Here is a 20240-nt window from a genome sequence, read left to right on the forward strand (position 1 = left end):
ATCTTAATATCTTGTCATGCTTAAATATTAACTAGCTTTTTAGTAAATTTGGCATAAATCAGTAGTGAATATAGAAAATATTATAAACTTTGTAAGTATATCTTATAAGAAAAATGTCCCTTTCTCCACTTATCAGGATCTTTTAATGCTCCTCCTCCTAAACTGAAATTCACTCTGAAACCTCTGCTTAATTCTATCTTTTAGAACGAGACAGACAGAGGTGTCATATGTCCTATGGAAGGGAGGGGGAAGAGTGAGCAGTAGTTGAATATAAGGGAGTTGAGAACATCCTGATAGACTGCTGTAGATAACAGATTTGTAGCTTACTCCAAGTACTTTATTTTCATCAATACAATTCAGTACTTCTCTATAATGCCCACGTGATCCTGTTGAAGAGTGAGAGAAAGACTTTGATGAGCAGATTCTCCTCTACTTTCTGTGTGCTGTTTTTGAGAGACATTGTAGCACCTAGTGTTTATTCACATACCTCAAGACAAATGAGAACTAGAGTTAGTATATAAATATAAATAATAATATTGTCAGAAATATTGTTACCCCTCATGTACAGACAGTTTAATATTGAAAAGTTTGTTAAAAGGTTAGGTACTCTTTAATTTAAGGTTTACCTTCAATTTGCATGAATTAATAGCACAAGACTAAAGACCACGTTAAAAATAAAATCAGACACAGTAGAATTTGCAGCAGATGATGGTATGAATGTGCCATTTAATATGCATAGAAATGTACCTTAGTGAGAAGGGGGCAATACACTAAACTAATGAAACCCTATGAAGTGTTCTAGAAAACTTATTTTGGGCTTTCTTCAAGCTTTGCACTCTCTCCTGAGACCTTTAGTAAAGTCTCCAGACAATTACTTAATTCCTTCCGCAAACTTATCTAAAATATGTTAAGAATGAAACTGAAACAAATAATTTTTTACAGTGCTCCTTAAAATGTGGTAAAGGTGTACGACATCGGACAGTCAGATGTACAAACCCTCGTAAAAAATGCCTAATGTCCACCAGACCACGGGAAATGGAAGACTGTGAAGATTACTCGAAGTGCTACATATGGAGAACAGGAGACTGGTCTAAAGTGAGTTCTATTCTATGCTATGTTTGTTTCACCTTTGCTATGTTACTACCAAACGAAAAAAGTAACTAAGTCTACTGACCAATATGGAGCTATATTGACATCTATGTTAGGCCCTGTTTATGACATGAAAAATAACACAGCATGCATCGCTACAGATACTGTGCCCCTCCGCACCTTTCCTCTGGGCTATGTAGATAGATGTGTGTGCCATGAGACATCTATTTTATTAAAATGCTAGTTGTTTCACATTATATTGTCACTAAGTGATATCCTATATTTCTCTAAGTGTGTCCACCCATGTCTAATTTGTGACTTGCAGCCTTTCAAAGGTTTTGTTAGCGTGGTTCAGTATTATATCAAATTGTATTCATGAGAAATTGGAGCCCTTAATCAAAGCTGGGATTGGCTAAGAGTGGTCAAATCTGCACATTTACCATCAAAATAACAGACCTCCCAGTAATGTGTTATGCAGTGATTTTAGCACTATAATGGAAAGTGGGATGGAGATGTGAACAGAGCCTAATAAAGGCAGTTATTATTTCTATCTTGAAATCCAGCAATTCATAAATGTCTGCATATTTTAGCTTCCCGTAGGTAGTTTCATTTAATTAAGTATCCATATGCAATCATCCTTACTCAAAAGTTTCTTTGACCAAATTGAGGATCAGCCATGAAGAAAATTTTCCATAAAAAGAGAAACAGCAACATCCAACTCATAGATAGTGGTCTGTCAGCCATGAAATTTGCCAAACTGCATCATGTGAAGGATACAAAATGAAGAGCTGGACATTAACAAATCGGCTCTTCACAAGGTCTATCAGTTTTGGTATGACAAACATGGCAATGGAGGTGGCTTATATGCTTTGTAATAGTGGGATCACAGAAGTTCGTGCAAGCGCCTTGCAACATGTGTTAGGAAAATAGGTTAAAAATGGGTGATTTGGTGCAATGAGATGAAAGTCTATAAACTGGGCTTTGATTGGTGCAAATGGATCTGGAAGAAAAAAAGGGAAAAGGGGGCTAAACGATTGAGAAATTGTTGCAACAGTAAAGTTTGATGGAGGAAGCCTGATGATATGGGGTTGTTTCATAGCCAAATGCACTGGATATTTGACTAGAATCAATGGTGGTCTCAATGCTGAACCATATGTGAGTATCCTACAAGATGAAGTACTTCATACACTTCAGTATAAAAAAGATTATATAGTGTTCCAAGAGGGCAATGACCCAAAGCACATATTAATATCAAATCAATCAAACACTTGTGGGTAGTGAGTCGACCTGTATGCACCAACATTGGGAACATGTAGAAGACGCCTGGGACCAGATTTTGTTTGAGACATGTTTGTATCTGATCGAGAGTGTTCCCAGAAGGATTCAGGCAGTGTGAAAAGACAACGGTGGATTTACAAAATAATAAAAATTTAAATTTGGATTGTCAGAATCAAAACAGTAACAATTCAGTTACAAGTCAAGAATCTACATAACTAATCATATGCTAAATAGTTGTAAGTCAAATGAATAAGACAGCCAAGATGATTGTCTAGAAATGACAGTAGTAGTCTAACATTCAAAGCTGTAGTGGGTGGTGAGATATGGAGCCTGAAAGTCACAAGTTCTTAACATTGTTACTCTTTTGCTTGTATATATGTGTATATATGTGTGTGTGTGTATATATATATATATATATATATATATATATATATATATATATATAATCAAACATGGGCCATTTGATACTTTGCAATATTAGTAGTGGATAGATTGATTTACATCATAGTTTCAAGTAACCAAATCACACAGAAACTCAAAAAATCTGCTGTTTTTATGGGTTTATGGTTTCTGGCATTTTGGGAGCTGTGCTGATCTCTTGTAATCTCTGCCATAGCGATGGGCATGTGTTATTGCAGCATTGTCATATAAGATAAGATAATCCTTTAATAGTGTGGAAATTCATTGTGATACAGCAGCATGGACAGTACTATATGAAACTGTACTACATCTCCAGTAGTATATAGCAAGAGAAAAACACATACAAGCTCATGGGAGATAGAGATACTAGGCGTCATAGCAGCTAAAAAGAAACAAACAAAAGACACATTGCAGGATCATCTAGTACTCTGTGTGAAGTGATGTTGATAATACAGTCTGAAGCCTTCCAGGGAAATAGGGGGCTGCTCTCTTGCTATGTTTCCTTAACTCGTCGGGGGAGGGGGGGTTATGGTGGGTTACTAGGTTCCTAGGCTGTAACAGAGTCCCATATATCCACAGTAAAAGAAAGAAATACCAGTCAGCCAACCCTAGGCATCTTCCACGCATAAGCGATAGACACCAAAAACATTTCCTTGAAAGAAGAAGTCCGCAATTTCATGCAGGTTTCTCCTCTATGCTTTGTCTGCCTCATGTTGTCCATGCTTTCCTTAGCTCGTGGAGGGATTGTAACAAGGCACATGTACACAGGAAATTCCAACCAAGCAGGTATCTGCCAAGCCTAAACATTAGACACAATGAAAATAGTCCGCAGGTTCTTCCATTCCATATAGTTAGCCAATTCATAGTGCTAGGGTGCTTGAGTAAAGGATTCTTGAAGATACAAACAAAAAAAGTGAAAAAGGAATGAAAAAGGTTGTTTTCAGCTTGGAGCTCTGTATCAAGGCTGCCACTCATGCCACGCCATCTTGGGGAAAAAATGCACTTGAATGGGAGGCCATTGGAATAACTCATAACTGCTGCTATGAAAGAGAGGTTCCGTGCACTCCACAACCCCTAGCATGTAAACAATGCCATGAATCACACTCAGGAAAGCAACTAATCTGCAGGGATCCTGATAGTAAGGCCTCCTCCAATCTAAACTGTCTTCAGGATAAACCATCAGTTTTATAAAAGCAGATAATCCCTTTAAATAATAAAATACTTACTTTCCTGATCCTGATAATCACATTATGACACATCCTGGGTCCACCACTGATCTCTGTTCCAGTAATGACTTGTCAACATGACACGTGAGTGCTTCAGCCTTTCAATGGCCAAAGTGACAACCATAGTAATGTTGAATGATGACTTCTCCCGCCATGAATTGCCTCTGGCAGTCACAAGTGAATACTGGAGCTTTACAAACAGAGACCAGTATGGGATTTGAGAAATTACAAAATAGGAATGGTTAGGTATTACTGTGTTGTTTATTAGAGATGAGCGAGTAGTATTCGATCGAGTAGGTATTCGATCGAATACTAAGGTATTCGAAATACTCGTACTCGATCAAGTACCGCTCGCTATTCGAATGGAAAAATTTGATGCAGAACCAGCGTTGATTGGCTGAATGCTATACAGTCGGCCAATCAACGCTGGTTCTTCTCCTACCTTTAGAAGTCTTCTCCGCGCAGCATCCCAGCGGTGTCTTCCAGCTCTGAATTCACTCTGCAGGCATCGGGCCTGGGCAGAGCCGACTGCGCATGCCCGCGCTACAAGAAAATGGCTGCTTTGACTGTAAGCGGCCATTTTCTTGTAGTGCGGGCATGCGCAGTCGGCTCTGCCCAGGCCTGATGCCTGGCAGAGTGAATTCAGAGCCGGGAGATGCTGCACGGAGAAGACTTCTCGGAGAATCCAGCCCGACCCTCACTCGTGGACTTGGTAAGTTCAATTTGATCGAATGTTGCCTACCCCTGAAACGAGCATTTTTCCCCCATAGAGTATAATAGGATTCGATATTCGAGTAGTCGAATATTGAGGGGCTACTCGAAACGAATATCGAATATCGAGTATTTAACTACTCGCTCAAGTCTATTGTTTATTATTGTTATTGTTATTATTATATTATTATTATTATTATTATTATTATTATTTTATAGCACATTAAGCAATTAAACAATGTTTACTAGACAACTAAATGTGAGAAGGACTTGTACTTACTTATATAAGATCAGTATCTACATATAATGATTAATATAATCGGAATGCAAATAGATATCCACTACTTACCATTGGATTAGACCCAAACCATTGTTTTTCCCTGGAAGATCATAAAAACATTAGAGATGAGCGAACAGTGTTCTATCGAACTCATGTTCGATCGGATATTAGGCTGTTCGGCATGTTCGAATCGAATCGAACACCACGTGGTAAAGTGCGCCATTACTCGATTCCCCTCCCACCTTCCCTGGCGCCTTTTTTGCTCCAATAACAGCGCAGGGTAGGTGGGACAGGAACTACGACACCGGTGACATTGAGAAAAGTAGGCAAAACCCATTGGCTGCCGAAAACATGTGACCTCTAATTTAAAAGAACAGCGCCGCCCAGGTTCGCGTCATTCTGAGCTTGCAATTCACCGAGGACGGAGGTTTCCGTCCAGCTAGCTAGGGCTTAGATTCTGGGTAGGCAGGGACAGGCTAGGATAGGAAGGAGAAGACAACCACAACAGCTCTTGTAAGAGCTAAATTCCAGGGAGAAGCTTGTCAGTGTAACGTGGCACTGACGGGCTCAATCGCCGCAACCCAGCTTTCCCAGGATCCTGAATGGAATACACTGTCAGTGTATTCCCGTATACCCGATATATACCCCCGATACCCGTTCCAACGGTGTGTCCCCCCACCTTCACCCCAGAAATACCCTGCAAGTCCCCTAGCAATAGAATTGGGGCTATATACACCCACTATTTTTGCTACTGCCATATAGTGCCATTGTCTGACTGGGAATTCAAAGAATATATTGGGGTTACGTGCACCCACAATTTTTACTACTGGTATACAGTGCCAGTTTCTGACTGGGAATTCAAAGAATATATTGGGGTTATAAATACCCTCATTTCTTGCTACTGTCATATAGTGCCAGTTTCTGACTGGTAATTCAAAGAATATATTGGGGTTATAAATACCCTCATTTCTTGCTACTGCCATATAGTGCCAGTTTCTGACTGGTAATTCAAAGAATATATTGGGGTTACGTGCACCCACAATTTTTACTACTGGTATACAGTGCCATTGTCTGACTGGGAATTCAAAGAATATATTGGGGTTATAAATACCCTCATTTCTTGCTACTGCCATATAGTGCCAGTTTCTGACTGGGAATTCAAAGAATATATTGGGGTTACGTGCACCCACAATTTTTACTACTGGTATACAGTGCCATTGTCTGACTGGGAATTCAAAGAATATATTGGGGTTATAAATACCCTCATTTCTTGCTACTGGTATATAGTGCCATTGTCTGACTGGGAATTCAAAGAATATATTGGGGTTACGTGCACCCACAATTTTTACTACTGGTATACAGTGCCAGTTTCTGACTGGGAATTCAAAGAATATATTGGGGTTACAAATACCCTCATTTCTTGCTACTGCCATATAGTGCCAGTTTCTGACTGGTAATTCAAAGAATATATTGGGGTTACGTGCACCCACAATTTTTACTACTGGTATACAGTGCCAGTTTCTGACTGGGAATTCAAAGAATATATTGGGGTTACAAATACCCTCATTTCTTGCTACTGCCATATAGTGCCAGTTTCTGACTGGTAATTCAAAGAATATATTGGGGTTATAAATACCCTCATTTCTTGCTACTGGTATATAGTGCCATTGTCTGACTGGGAATTCAAAGAATATATTGGGGTTACGTGCACCCACAATTTTTACTACTGGTATACAGTGCCAGTTTCTGACTGGGAATTCAAAGAATATATTGGGGTTACAAATACCCTCATTTCTTGCTACTGCCATATAGTGCCAGTTTCTGACTGGTAATTCAAAGAATATATTGGGGTTACGTGCACCCACAATTTTTACTACTGGTATACAGTGCCATTGTCTGACTGGGAATTCAAAGAATATATTGGGGTTATAAATACCCTCATTTCTTGCTACTGCCATATAGTGCCAGTTTCTGACTGGGAATTCAAAGAATATATTGGGGTTACGTGCACCCACAATTTTTACTACTGGTATACAGTGCCATTGTCTGACTGGGAATTCAAAGAATATATTGGGGTTATAAATACCCTCATTTCTTGCTACTGGTATATAGTGCCATTGTCTGACTGGGAATTCAAAGAATATATTGGGGTTACGTGCACCCACAATTTTTACTACTGGTATACAGTGCCAGTTTCTGACTGGGAATTCAAAGAATATATTGGGGTTACAAATACCCTCATTTCTTGCTACTGCCATATAGTGCCAGTTTCTGACTGGTAATTCAAAGAATATATTGGGGTTACGTGCACCCACAATTTTTACTACTGGTATACAGTGCCAGTTTCTGACTGGGAATTCAAAGAATATATTGGGGTTACAAATACCCTCATTTCTTGCTACTGCCATATAGTGCCAGTTTCTGACTGGTAATTCAAAGAATATATTGGGGTTATAAATACCCTCATTTCTTGCTACTGGTATATAGTGCCATTGTCTGACTGGGAATTCAAAGAATATATTGGGGTTACGTGCACCCACAATTTTTACTACTGGTATACAGTGCCAGTTTCTGACTGGGAATTCAAAGAATATATTGGGGTTACAAATACCCTCATTTCTTGCTACTGCCATATAGTGCCAGTTTCTGACTGGTAATTCAAAGAATATATTGGGGTTACGTGCACCCACAATTTTTACTACTGGTATACAGTGCCAGTTTCTGACTGGGAATTCAAAGAATATATTGGGGTTACAAATACCCTCATTTCTTGCTACTGCCATATAGTGCCAGTTTCTGACTGGTAATTCAAAGAATATATTGGGGTTATAAATACCCTCATTTCTTGCTACTGGTATATAGTGCCATTGTCTGACTGGGAATTCAAAGAATATATTGGGGTTACGTGCACCCACAATTTTTACTACTGGTATACAGTGCCAGTTTCTGACTGGGAATTCAAAGAATATATTGGGGTTACAAATACCCTCATTTCTTGCTACTGCCATATAGTGCCAGTTTCTGACTGGTAATTCAAAGAATATATTGGGGTTATAAATACCCTCATTTCTTGCTACTGGTATATAGTGCCATTGTCTGACTGGGAATTCAAAGAATATATTGGGGTTACGTGCACCCACAATTTTTACTACTGGTATACAGTGCCAGTTTCTGACTGGGAATTCAAAGAATATATTGGGGTTACAAATACCCTCATTTCTTGCTACTGCCATATAGTGCCAGTTTCTGACTGGTAATTCAAAGAATATATTGGGGTTACGTGCACCCACAATTTTTACTACTGGTATACAGTGCCATTGTCTGACTGGGAATTCAAAGAATATATTGGGGTTATAAATACCCTCATTTCTTGCTACTGGTATATAGTGCCATTGTCTGACTGGGAATTCAAAGAATATATTGGGGTTACGTGCACCCACAATTTTTACTACTGGTATACAGTGCCAGTTTCTGACTGGGAATTCAAAGAATATATTGGGGTTACAAATACCCTCATTTCTTGCTACTGCCATATAGTGCCAGTTTCTGACTGGTAATTCAAAGAATATATTGGGGTTACGTGCACCCACAATTTTTACTACTGGTATACAGTGCCATTGTCTGACTGGGAATTCAAAGAATATATTGGGGTTATAAATACCCTCATTTCTTGCTACTGCCATATAGTGCCAGTTTCTGACTGGTAATTCAAAGAATATATTGGGGTTATAAATACCCTCATTTCTTGCTACTGGTATATAGTGCCATTGTCTGACTGGGAATTCAAAGAATATATTGGGGTTACGTGCACCCACAATTTTTGCTACTGGTATATAGTGCCAATTTCTAACTGGGAATTCAAAATGCGCAAGGCTCCCGGAAAGGGACGTGGACGAGGCCGTGGGCGAGGTCGGGGGAATGGTTCTGGGGAGCAAGGTAGCAGTGAAGCCACAGGGCGTCCCGTGCCTACTCCTGTGGGGCAGCAAGCATTGCGCCACTCCACAGTGCCAGGGTTGCTTGCCACATTAACTAAACTGCAGGGTACAAACCTTAGTAGGCCCGAGAACCAGGAACAGGTCTTGCAATGGCTGTCAGAGAACGCTTACAGCACATTGTCCAGCAGCCAGTCAGACTCTGCCTCCTCTCCTCCTATTACCCAACAGTCTTGTCCTCCTTCCTCCCAAAATTCCCAAGCTTCACAGAACAATAACCCCAACTGTCCCTGCTCCCCAGAGCTGTTCTCCGCTCCTTTCATTGTCCCTCAACCTGCCTCTCCACGTCACGATTCCACGAACCTAACAGAGGAGCATCTGTGTCCAGATGCTCAAACACTAGAGTCTCCTCCATCTCCGTTCGATTTGGTGGTGGATGACCAGCAACCCACCTTCATCGACGATGATGTGACGCAGTTGCCATCAGGGCATCCAGTTGACCGGCGCATTGTGCGGGAGGAGGAGATGAGACAGGAGTTGGAAGAGGAAGTGGTGGATGATGAGGACACTGACCCGACCTGGACAGGGGGGATGTCAAGCGGGGAAAGTAGTGTGGATGTTGAGGCAAGTGCAGCACCAAAAAGGGTAGCTAGAGGCAGAGGTCAGCAGCTTAGGCGAAGCCAGGCCACACCCGGAATCTCCCAAGATGTTCCAGTTCGTACCCAGCCCCGAAAAACTCCCACCTCGAGGGCACGTTTCTCGAAGGTGTGGAGTTTTTTCAAGGAATGCGCCGAGGACAGATATAGTGTTGTCTGCACAATTTGCCTCTCGAAATTGATTAGGGGCTCTGAGAAGAGCAACCTGTCCACCACTTCAATGCGCCGTCATTTGGAATCCAAGCACTGGAATCAGTGGCAGGCAGCAACGGCAGGACAAAGGCCGCCTGCCGTTCACGCCACTGCCACTGCCTCTGCCACTGCCTCTGCCACTGCCACTGCTGACTGTGCTGGCGATGCACTCCAGAGGACGAGCCAGGACACCACTTCATCTGCCTCCGCCACTTTGTTGACTTCTCCCTCATCCTCCCCTGTTCCTGTCTTATCTCCTTCTCCTGCACCATCAAAGGCACCATCAGGCGCTTCTTTACAACAACCCACCATCTCTCAGACATTGGAGCGGCGGCAGAAATACACTGCTAACCACCCACACGCGCAAGCCTTGAACGCCAACATCGCTAAACTGCTGGCCCAGGAGATGTTGGCGTTCCGGCTTGTTGAAACTCCCGCCTTCCTGGACCTGATGGCAACTGCGGCACCTCGCTATGCCGTCCCTAGCCGTCACTACTTCTCCCGGTGTGCCGTCCCCGCCTTGCACCAGCACGTGTCACTCAACATCAGGCGGGCCCTTAGTTCCGCGCTTTGCACAAAGGTCCACTTGACCACCGACGCGTGGACAAGTGCATGCGGACAGGGACGCTACATTTCACTGACGGCACACTGGGTGAATGTAGTTGAGGCTGGGACTGCTTCCCAAACTGGCCCGGTGTACCTCGTCTCCCCGCCTAACATTCCTGGCAGGGACACGAGAAGAACACCCCCCTCCTCCTCTACCGCCTCCTCCTCCGCCACCGCCTCCTCCTCCGCCACCGCCTCCTCCTCCGCTGTTAGATTGACCCCAGCTACGAGTTGGAAACGTTGCAGCACTGGCGTTGGTAGACGTCAGCAGGCTGTGCTGAAGCTGATCAGCTTGGGGGACAGACAGCACACTGCCTCCGAGGTGAGGGATGCCCTCCTCGATGAGACGGCAATATGGTTTGAGCCGCTGCACCTGGGCCCAGGCATGGTCGTTTGTGATAACGGCCGGAACCTGGTAGCAGCTCTGGAGCTTGCCGGACTCCAACATGTTCCATGCCTGGCCCACGTCTTCAACCTAGTGGTGCAACGTTTCCTAAAGAGCTACCCCAATGTTCCAGAGCTACTGGTGAAAGTGCGGCGCATGTGCGCCCACTTTCGCAAGTCGACAGTAGCCGCTGCTAGCTTAAAATCTCTCCAGCAACGCCTGCATGTGCCACAACACCGGCTTTTGTGCGACGTCCCCACACGCTGGAACTCAACGTTTCAGATGTTGAATAGAGTGGTTGAGCAGCAGAGACCTTTGATGGAATACCAGCTACAAAACCCTAGGGTGCCACAAAGTCAGCTGCCTCAGTTTCTCATCCATGAGTGGCCATGGATGAGAGACCTTTGTGACATCCTACGGGTGTTTGAGGAGTCCACAAGGAGGGTGAGCTCTGAGGATGCGATGGTGAGCCTTACAATCCCGCTCTTGTGTGTTCTGAGAGAATCCCTGATTGACATCAGGGATAACTCAGATCACACAGAGGAGTCAGGGATAGCATCCGATCCGTCACAGCTGGAGAGTAGGTCCACACATCTGTCCGCTTCATCGCGTTTAATGGAGGAGGAGGAGGAGGAAGAAGAGTTGTCCGATGATGTGATGGTGATACAGGAGGCTTCCGGGCAACTTCGAATCGTCCCATTGTTGCAGCGCGGATGGGTAGACATGGAGGATGAGGAGGAAATGGAGATTGAACTTTCCGGTGGGGCCAGAGGAGTCATGCCAACTAACACTGTGGCAGACATGGCTGAGTTCATGTTGGGGTGCTTTACAACTGACAAGCGTATTGTCAAAATCATGGAGGACAACCAGTACTGGATCTTTGCTATCCTTGACCCCCGGTATAAAAACAACATCTCGTCTTTTATTCCGGTAGAGGGGAGGGCCAATCGCATCAATGCTTGCCACAGGCAATTGGTGCAGAATATGATGGAGATGTTTCCAGCATGTGACGTTGGCGGCAGGGAGGACAGTTCCTCCAGTAGGCGACCAAGTTCTCACCGGTCCACACAAACGAGGGGCACACTGTCTAAGGTCTGGGACACCTTGATGGCACCCCCTCGCCAAAGTGCCGCCACAGAGGGTCCTAGTGTCACCAGGCGTGAGAAGTATAGGCGCATGTTGCGGGAATACCTTTCCGACCACAGCCCTGTCCTCTCCGACCCCTCTGCGCCCTACACGTATTGGGTGTCGAAGTTGGACCTGTGGCTTGAACTTGCCCTATATGCCTTGGAGGTGCTGTCCTGTCCTGCCGCCAGCATCCTATCTGAGAGGGTGTTCAGTGCAGCCGGTGGCATCATCACTGACAAGCGCACCCGTCTGTCAGCTGAGAGTGCCGACCGGCTCACTTTGATAAAAATGAACCACCACTGGATAGAGCCTTCATTTTTGTGCCCACCTGTGTAAAGCACCCCAACATGAAACTCCATGTCTGTACTCAACCTCTCCAATTCCTCCGCATCCACATACTCATCCACCATAAGCGTTGCACAATTCTGCTAATACTAGGCTCCCTCCAACATGATTTCCCCCAACTCTGCTGGTTAGAGGCTCCCTCCACCCTGATTTCCACCAACTCTGCTGGTTAGAGGCTCCCTCCACCCTGCTTTCCCACAACTCTGCTGGTTAGAGGCTCCCTCCACCATGAATTTGCCCAAACTGGGCTGGTTAGAGGCTCCCTCCACCATGAATTGGTCCAAACTGGGGTTTTTAGAGGCTCCCTCCACCATGAATTTGCCAAAACTGGGCTGTTTAGAGGCTCCCTCCACCATGAATTGGTCCAAATTGGGGTTTTTAGAGGCTCCCTCCACCATGAATTTGCCCAAACTGGGCTGGTTAGAGGCTCCCTCCACCATGAATTGGTCCAAACTGGGCTGGTTAGAGGCTCCCTCCACCATGAATTGGTCCAAATTGGGGTTTTTAGAGGCTCCCTCCACCATGAATTGGTCCAAACTGGGCTGTTTAGAGGCTCCCTCCACCATGAATTGGTCCAAACTGGGGTTTTTAGAGGCTCCCTCCACCATGAATTGGTCCAAACTGGGCTGGTTAGAGGCTCCCTCCACCATGAATTGGTCCAAACTGGGTTTTTTAGAGGCTCCCTCCACCATGAATTGGTCCAAACTGGGGTTTTTAGAGGCTCCCTCCACCATGAATTGGTCCAAACTGGGGTTTTTAGAGGCTCCCTCCACCATGAATTGGTCCAAACTGGGGTTTTTAGAGGCTCCCTCCACCATGAATTTGCCCAAACTGGGCTGTTTAGAGGCTCCCTCCACCATGAATTGGTCCAAACTGGGTTTTTTAGAGGCTCCCTCCACCATGAATTGGTCCAAACTGGGGTTTTTAGAGGCTCCCTCCACCATGAATTGGTCCAAACTGGGGTTTTTAGAGGCTCCCTCCACCATGAATTTGCCCAAACTGGGCTGTTTAGAGGCTCCCTCCACCATGAATTGGTCCAAATTGGGGTTTTTAGAGGCTCCCTCCACCATGAATTGGTCCAAACTGGGGTTTTTAGAGGCTCCCTCCACCATGAATTTGCCCAAACTGGGCTGTTTAGAGGCTCCCTCCAGCATGAATTGGTCCAAACTGGGTTTTTAGAGGCTCCCTCCACCATGAATTGGTCCAAACTGGGGTTTTTAGAGGCTCCCTCCACCATGAATTGGTCCAAACTGGGGATTTTAGAGGCTCCCTCCACCATGAATTGGTCCAAACTGGGCTGGTTAGAGGCTCCCTCCACCATGAATTGGTCCAAACTGGGTTTTTTAGAGGCTCCCTCCACCATGAATTGGTCCAAACTGGGCTGTTTAGAGGCTCCCTCCACCATGAATTGGTCCAAATTGGGGTTTTTAGAGGCTCCCTCCACCATGAATTTGCCCAAACTGGGCTGGTTAGAGGCTCCCTCCACCATGAATTGGTCCAAACTGGGGTTTTTAGAGGCTCCCTCCACCATGAATTTGCCCAAACTGGGCTGTTTAGAGGCTCCCTCCACCATGAATTGGTCCAAACTGGGTTTTTTAGAGGCTCCCTCCACCATGAATTGGTCCAAACTGGGGTGTTTAGAGGCTCCCTCCACCATGAATTTGCCCAAACTCTGCTGGTTAGAGGCTCAATCCACCCTGATTTTCAAAACAAATGTTGGTGCCAACCTCAACTTACTACAAGGGCCAAATTCACTGCTGGTGACAAGCTCTCCTCACTGCAAGTGCCAAATACACATGTTTCAAGGTGTTTTCCTACTGTCAGAGAGGTGGTATTGAGTGTGTAAAGTGTGTAGTTGTTAGGCTGTGATGTTGGGGTAATAGAGGGTCTTTGGTGTGTTAGATGCCCCCAGACATGCTTCTCCTGCTGTCCCAGTGTCATTCCAGAGGTGTTGGCATCATTTCCTGTGGTGTCATAGTGGACTTGGTGACCCTCCAGACACGGATTTGGGTTTCCCCCTTAACGAGTATATGTTCCCCATAGACTATAATGGGGTTCGAAACCCGTTCGAACACACGAACAGTGAGCGGCTGTTCGATTCGAATTTCGAACCTCGAACATTTTAGTGTTCGCTCATCTCTAAAAAACATCTCAAAATCAGGTAATCTTACATTACCCAGCTTGTATTTTTCTTGGCCAGTAGGGAAGTAAAAAGTTACAATCTTTGAGTTTACTACTAGCAATAAAGAAAATATTTTCCAAATGACTCAACAAATTTGTGTCAAACGATCATTTTGGCAGAATAGAAACATTGTATCATTATCAATTATTATTTCTGACTGGATCATTAAAGGAGTTTCCAAGTTCGGAAGATCTTGGGCAGGTGCAGGGATTACTATAAAACAGCTATGCCCAGATTTAGTAATAGTTAGCTTACATTCACACTACATAGCTAATTTGGCATTTTTTAATGGCTATCAATGCATAGGAATAGGGCTATTCACATGACTTTTTGTTTGCCAGTTTTGACAGATCCCTCAATAGACTGATATATATGAATGATCCATAAAAAGGACGTCCCTCGAATGCAAAAGATTTTGTACCATGGTTGTGTGAATGTAGACTCAGACAGTGTAAACTTGGTCTAAAAAATCACCAGATTTATCACAGTAACTGATGCTGGATGATAAATCTGGGGTTTCTTTTAGACTGTCTAGTCTAGTTATACCACATTTTATTAGGCGTACTTGGAACCAGAATTTTAGAACACAACCTTGGTGCATTTTTGGCTCATCGTGGTGCATCTAAGCATCTTTTTCTGAGAATCTACACCCACGTGTCTAGCAATTGCACCAAAGATGTACACGTTTACACCAGTGTCTAGTAACCATAGTAGTAAATCTGAGGCATTGTATACAGCAGGAGACCATTAAAGCCAATGATTGGCTATAGTGATGGCCTGTGTATTTGGACATCTCTAGTACTTTATCACTGGTAGAAGCAGTTGACAGGACAGGAAAGTACAGGTGTAGCACTCAGGAGGGCCAGGGCTGGTATCACGGGTAATATATCAGATGTGTCCAGCTTTCAGGGGGTTCCTGGGTCCCAAATGTGCACAAAATCTCCTTTTTGATGTCCCCGACTACCCACCCCCACTCTGATATCTGACAATGACAACAGACAACAAGGCTTTGGGGGTAGCCGTTGCTCTTTTTACTAGCAGGACAAAGTAATACAAATGTACATATGGAGTAATTCTTCACATACAATACAGCGATCTTTGTAGGTAGTGTCCAGTTAGCAGGTGATGGAGGCAGAATGCTTTGGATAGATTAATTAGTAGTTGCTTGGGTAGTTAAACTTGTATATACTTGTAAAGATGGCCTGTATCCAGGAGTTTAGTCCGCAACAAACTGGGTACACATATGTAGAATAGCAAATGCAATTTGTCAGGAGCGGGAGACCCTCAATTTCTGCCAGACTAGCTATGGGCTTCTTAAATATAGATTTGTCTCAAAGACTTACTTGAATAGAGAGATACATGTGGGATTCCCAGATGTATGGATAGGCAGGTCTGTAAGCTTTTAGTGATTGCAGGCTTGGAACTTCAGAGGAAAACACTCTCTGAGGAGAATCTTGAGTACAGAGGAAAAGACATCTCTGTTGGAAGTGCTCTGAGGGTTGGCTGCCATTTTCAGCTTTCCATGTGTCTGTCTGTGCAGCTAGCTCCACACACAAAGGACCAGACAAAAGGTCCCCAACCCCCCTAGAGGGGGCTGTAACTCAACTCCTCCTCCAGGCCAATCAAGGGAGCTTGATTGGTCCTGAAGGTCACCTGATTATAATGGACACACCTTCACACTGACAACTCAAATTACAATGGCAAAGTATAGGCAGGTGTAGTTCACAAAAACATCCACAAGATGGCGCATTAATAGACCCCTGTGTGCTGGCTCTGGTAAAATAGAAATGAAGGGGGAAGAAACGCTTTACCTTATATGCAAATGTCCATACCATCTCGGTCTGCAAGGACTATTAAAGGGAATGGGACGAACAGTACCGGGACATTACACAGGCTTATTTATTTTTTAGACCGTTCTCTGCTCCTGCCCAAATTTTCTAGAACTTGGTGACCATTTCAACATTAGCTATATAGACATTATTTTCTACAAGAACAAATTTACTGTATATATTGTCACATTTTTCCACTAAAACTTTTTTTAGGAGTATTTCTAAATACCTTTCTGGCCTGCTTTCAGGGCTTCTTTTAACATTTAGCCTTTTTATAAGAAACATATTATTCCTGTGTAGTTTACATGATAACTGCATTTGCTGTTGCAATCTCTAAAGCAATCCTTACAGGGCCCTAAGGCCAAGAGTCAGCCATTAAATTACTGCTTTATAATGGAGATGGTATGAAGTCACCAGATGGTGTTGAACAATGGTTATTGGTTAACTTGAGATGACATCTGTGTCGACACTGTACAAATTGTTGAGTGGTATGTCCATGTCCTTGACAGTTCCTCTTGATTTAGGAATTTCTCCTTTTACTCCTGGGCCAGCTGGATTTCGCTTTCACACCTTCCTCAGCAATTGGACTGAATAAAATTCCCTCCTTCCAACCTATATGTTTGGCAGTAAATGGGATGAATAAATATGAGTAATTACCCAGTATGCCAAGTTTAGGATTAAAAAAAAAAAAAAAAACATTGAAATTTAGTGTTGCATTTATATACAAATTATAAAAACAGGTCATTATTAACACATGTTCTGTGCTCATGTGTATGTGGCCTGACACAACTGGCAGAGGAACCTTATGAGCTGTACACTCAACTAAAATGTTTCTTTTGTCAGCTACATACTCCTTGACTTAATGCCGGTGTTATTTTATGGTAACTTTCTATGATGTTCCAAAAGAAACCAAGGCTTGTTTGCTTTATACTAGTGAGATTTGTGGAGTATTCATTTTCCGGACCTTGGTTAGTAATATATTAATGAATATCTTTATAAAATTTCATTTAATGGATGACATTTTGATAAATAAGAAACACTACTGACTAGCTGCCGTGGTCACATGTTTCTGCATCTCTCCAACCACCGAGAATGGGAGTATCAGAGAATCAATAATGTGAACAACCCCTTTAATTCTTCTTATTTAAAACATATCCATTGTTATTACATGTCAGCAGAGGCGTCACTTGAAACTTCGGACCCCAATGCAAAATATAGTATGGGGCCCTCCCTTACAACCTATTATATCGTGGAGCGACCTTTGAGCCCACTCGAATTCAAGGGACCTGTATGCTAGTTGAGTATTGATATCATGTCTGTACACCCCAAAATATTAGCATAAAAATGTAAAATGCCGTCCATATGTGATGGCAAGAAGTTTTTAACATTGTATGTAGGTGAAATTATTTGGCAGACATATTCTGACTTCTTGCTTGCAAGTCTCAAAGTTAGCATGTATATTACATTAAAGGTTACCTATTTATAGTACTTTACATGGCAGGTTTGAAATAAAGCTATAACTTATATTTTTCTATAATTTTATTGTACTTAGTGTTCCGTGACTTGTGGAAAAGGCATGCAGTCTCGAGTAATTCAATGCATGCACAGAATTACTGGAAGGCATGGAAATGAATGCTTCTCATCTGAGAAACCAGCAGCCTATAGACCATGCCATCTACAAGCCTGTAATGAAAAAGTCAATGTTAACACGATAACTTCACCTCGCCTTGGTAAGCATACAATACAATTGCCAGATAATTGCATCTAAGGTTTTTGCAGCTTTATTCCAGGTCAAGATCCCTTTTTCAGTGTCTAGACAGTCCCGAGCGTTTATGAAGTGATTTGTAACTTTTGGATCACAAGTCAGTAATAAGAGAAGTGTCTGCCCTGCCATGTTACTATCTCTTTTATGTTATATTGTAAGTAGCCTACGTCATGTATGTCTTCAGAACAGAGATTCACGTTAAAAGTAAAGTATCAGCTTGTGAAGCTTCTCCCGTGATATTTCTGCCTTATACTGTACAATGATTAGCCATAATATTAAAACTAGCAGTGTAGGACTACTGCTGAAACAGCTGTGACCTACTGAGGCATGGGCTCACCAAACCAAACCCCGGAGGAGTCTTCTGGTATGTGGTACGATGGTGCATTAGGAGCAGTTACTTTATGTCCTATAGGATAAAAGCAAAGCCGTCCATTACTCAGACTTGTTTTTCCACCACATCCAACAGATGTTTAATCAGATTGAGATGTGGCAAATTTTGAATCCCAGTCCAACATCTTAAACTATCTGTCATGTTCCTCATTTATTACTGCACAATATTTAGATAGGCGGTATATAGCAATCTAACATTCAGACAACTGGCAAGGTTTTAGACTAGGTTCACATCTGCGTTCGGGTTTCTGGTAGGGGGGTCTGCTTGGGGAACCCCTGAACAGAAACCTAATCTGCATTTACCACATATACCTTAGGAAACCCACTCACACTGTGCAGAAGGACGTTCCTGACTGACTGTCAGGAACGCCCTTCTGACTGTGAAGAGCTACAGTACCAGTACCGATAGCTCTTCTCCGGGGGCACAGATGGTGAAAGCCGGCGGTGCACTGAATTCAGCGCACTGTCAGCTTTCCAGCAGTATATAAAACTGCCTGTGCCCACACCCATGAAAGGTACTCTTTAAGCCATGTCTTCTGTTCATATAAGACATACCCCTTGTTCAAATAGTCTAAAAATGGTCTTAAACTAGACTCACCTGAATGAGTCTACAGTGCAGCTATTTTTGGCCTTAATTCAGACACAGTCAGCCCCAGTAAAGCCCCTTCCCATTTCGAATGGGTGGCCCATTTAAAGCTCTTATCTTGTAACTGAATTAGTCATTTAAAGCATAGACATAAATATGAAACATTTTGTCAGTTTTAGGTAAACACAGTTTGTACATTAAATTGACTGTATAATGTGTTGTTTCTACTGTTATTTTGCAGCTGCTTTAACCTTCAAATGCCTCCAAGACCAATGGCCAGTATACTGTAAAGTAATAAGAGAGAAGAACCTCTGCCAAGACATGAGGTGGTACCAACGTTGCTGTGAAACGTGCAGGGACTTTTACGCTCAGAAAATGCAGCACCGGAGTTGACCTTAGTTGTGCATGGATCATGCTCAATATTATAACTAAACACACACACATTTCTAGCATATTACAACCAAACTTTTACAGAGTTCATATTATTTAATCAATTTAATTTATTTTTATTTTTCATTTCACACATCACCGTTCACAACTAACTAGTTTACGTTCAAGTCAAGAAGATCTTTCTGTGTTTAAACCGAGGACCAAGTCACTGGTCTACAGCTACAAGTATACAGTACACATCCCTGTTTCAGCTCAGTGCATGGTTCTGTTTAGGTTTGAAAGGACTATAAAATTTCCTGTTTTCTTGTGGTCTGAGATGAAATTATGATCCCTTTGGGGAACCTTACTAAGCGTTCCCTAATTATTCTGTTTAAAAATGTTCCTATAAGTCATATAGGCACTATTGCTATAATTGCAACACATGTCTGTTCACATGGCCCACCCCATCATTATAGCAATTGCTCCTTATTACTTATATTTCTATATACTTGGCATTGCACTTAGTGAACATTATATAAATGCTAACTACATGGTGTGTACACCAAAACACAAGCGGGACATTCTTGAAAATGTAGGAAAAAATCTGCATTTTATTATACGTACTTACAAATTTGCTCAGTCAGTTTCATTGTGGGCTATGTATAATGTATACATGTTGACTTACCAACTTTTTCTTCAATTTGTAAAAAAAAAATGAATTTGTCAACTAAAAGCCAAATATTGTACTTGGCACTTTAACAGGTGAAAGGTCTCAGTTACATAAAGGAGATTTCTTCTCCACTGTGACCTTTTTAGAACAACAGGGGATCAGATTGTAGGTCAGTGGAATAGGAAACTATACCCATAGGCT

General features: G+C 42.9%; 1 protein-coding gene across 1 annotated transcript in view; it reads left to right on the plus strand.

The window, feature by feature from the left end:
• The window catches only part of ADAMTS19 (ADAM metallopeptidase with thrombospondin type 1 motif 19), a 209874-nt gene extending 190481 nt beyond the window's left edge, over positions 1 to 19393 (plus strand). The window contains exons 21-23 of the mRNA XM_075272292.1: positions 943 to 1095; positions 17812 to 17989; positions 19242 to 19393. Coding sequence (XP_075128393.1) covers positions 943 to 1095; positions 17812 to 17989; positions 19242 to 19393 — 483 coding nt within the window. The remainder of the gene's footprint in view (positions 1 to 942; positions 1096 to 17811; positions 17990 to 19241) is intronic.
• The last annotated feature ends 847 nt before the right edge of the window (positions 19394 to 20240 follow it).

This window comes from Leptodactylus fuscus, chromosome 1, assembly GCF_031893055.1.
Source record: "Leptodactylus fuscus isolate aLepFus1 chromosome 1, aLepFus1.hap2, whole genome shotgun sequence".
NCBI lineage: Eukaryota > Metazoa > Chordata > Amphibia > Anura > Leptodactylidae > Leptodactylus > Leptodactylus fuscus.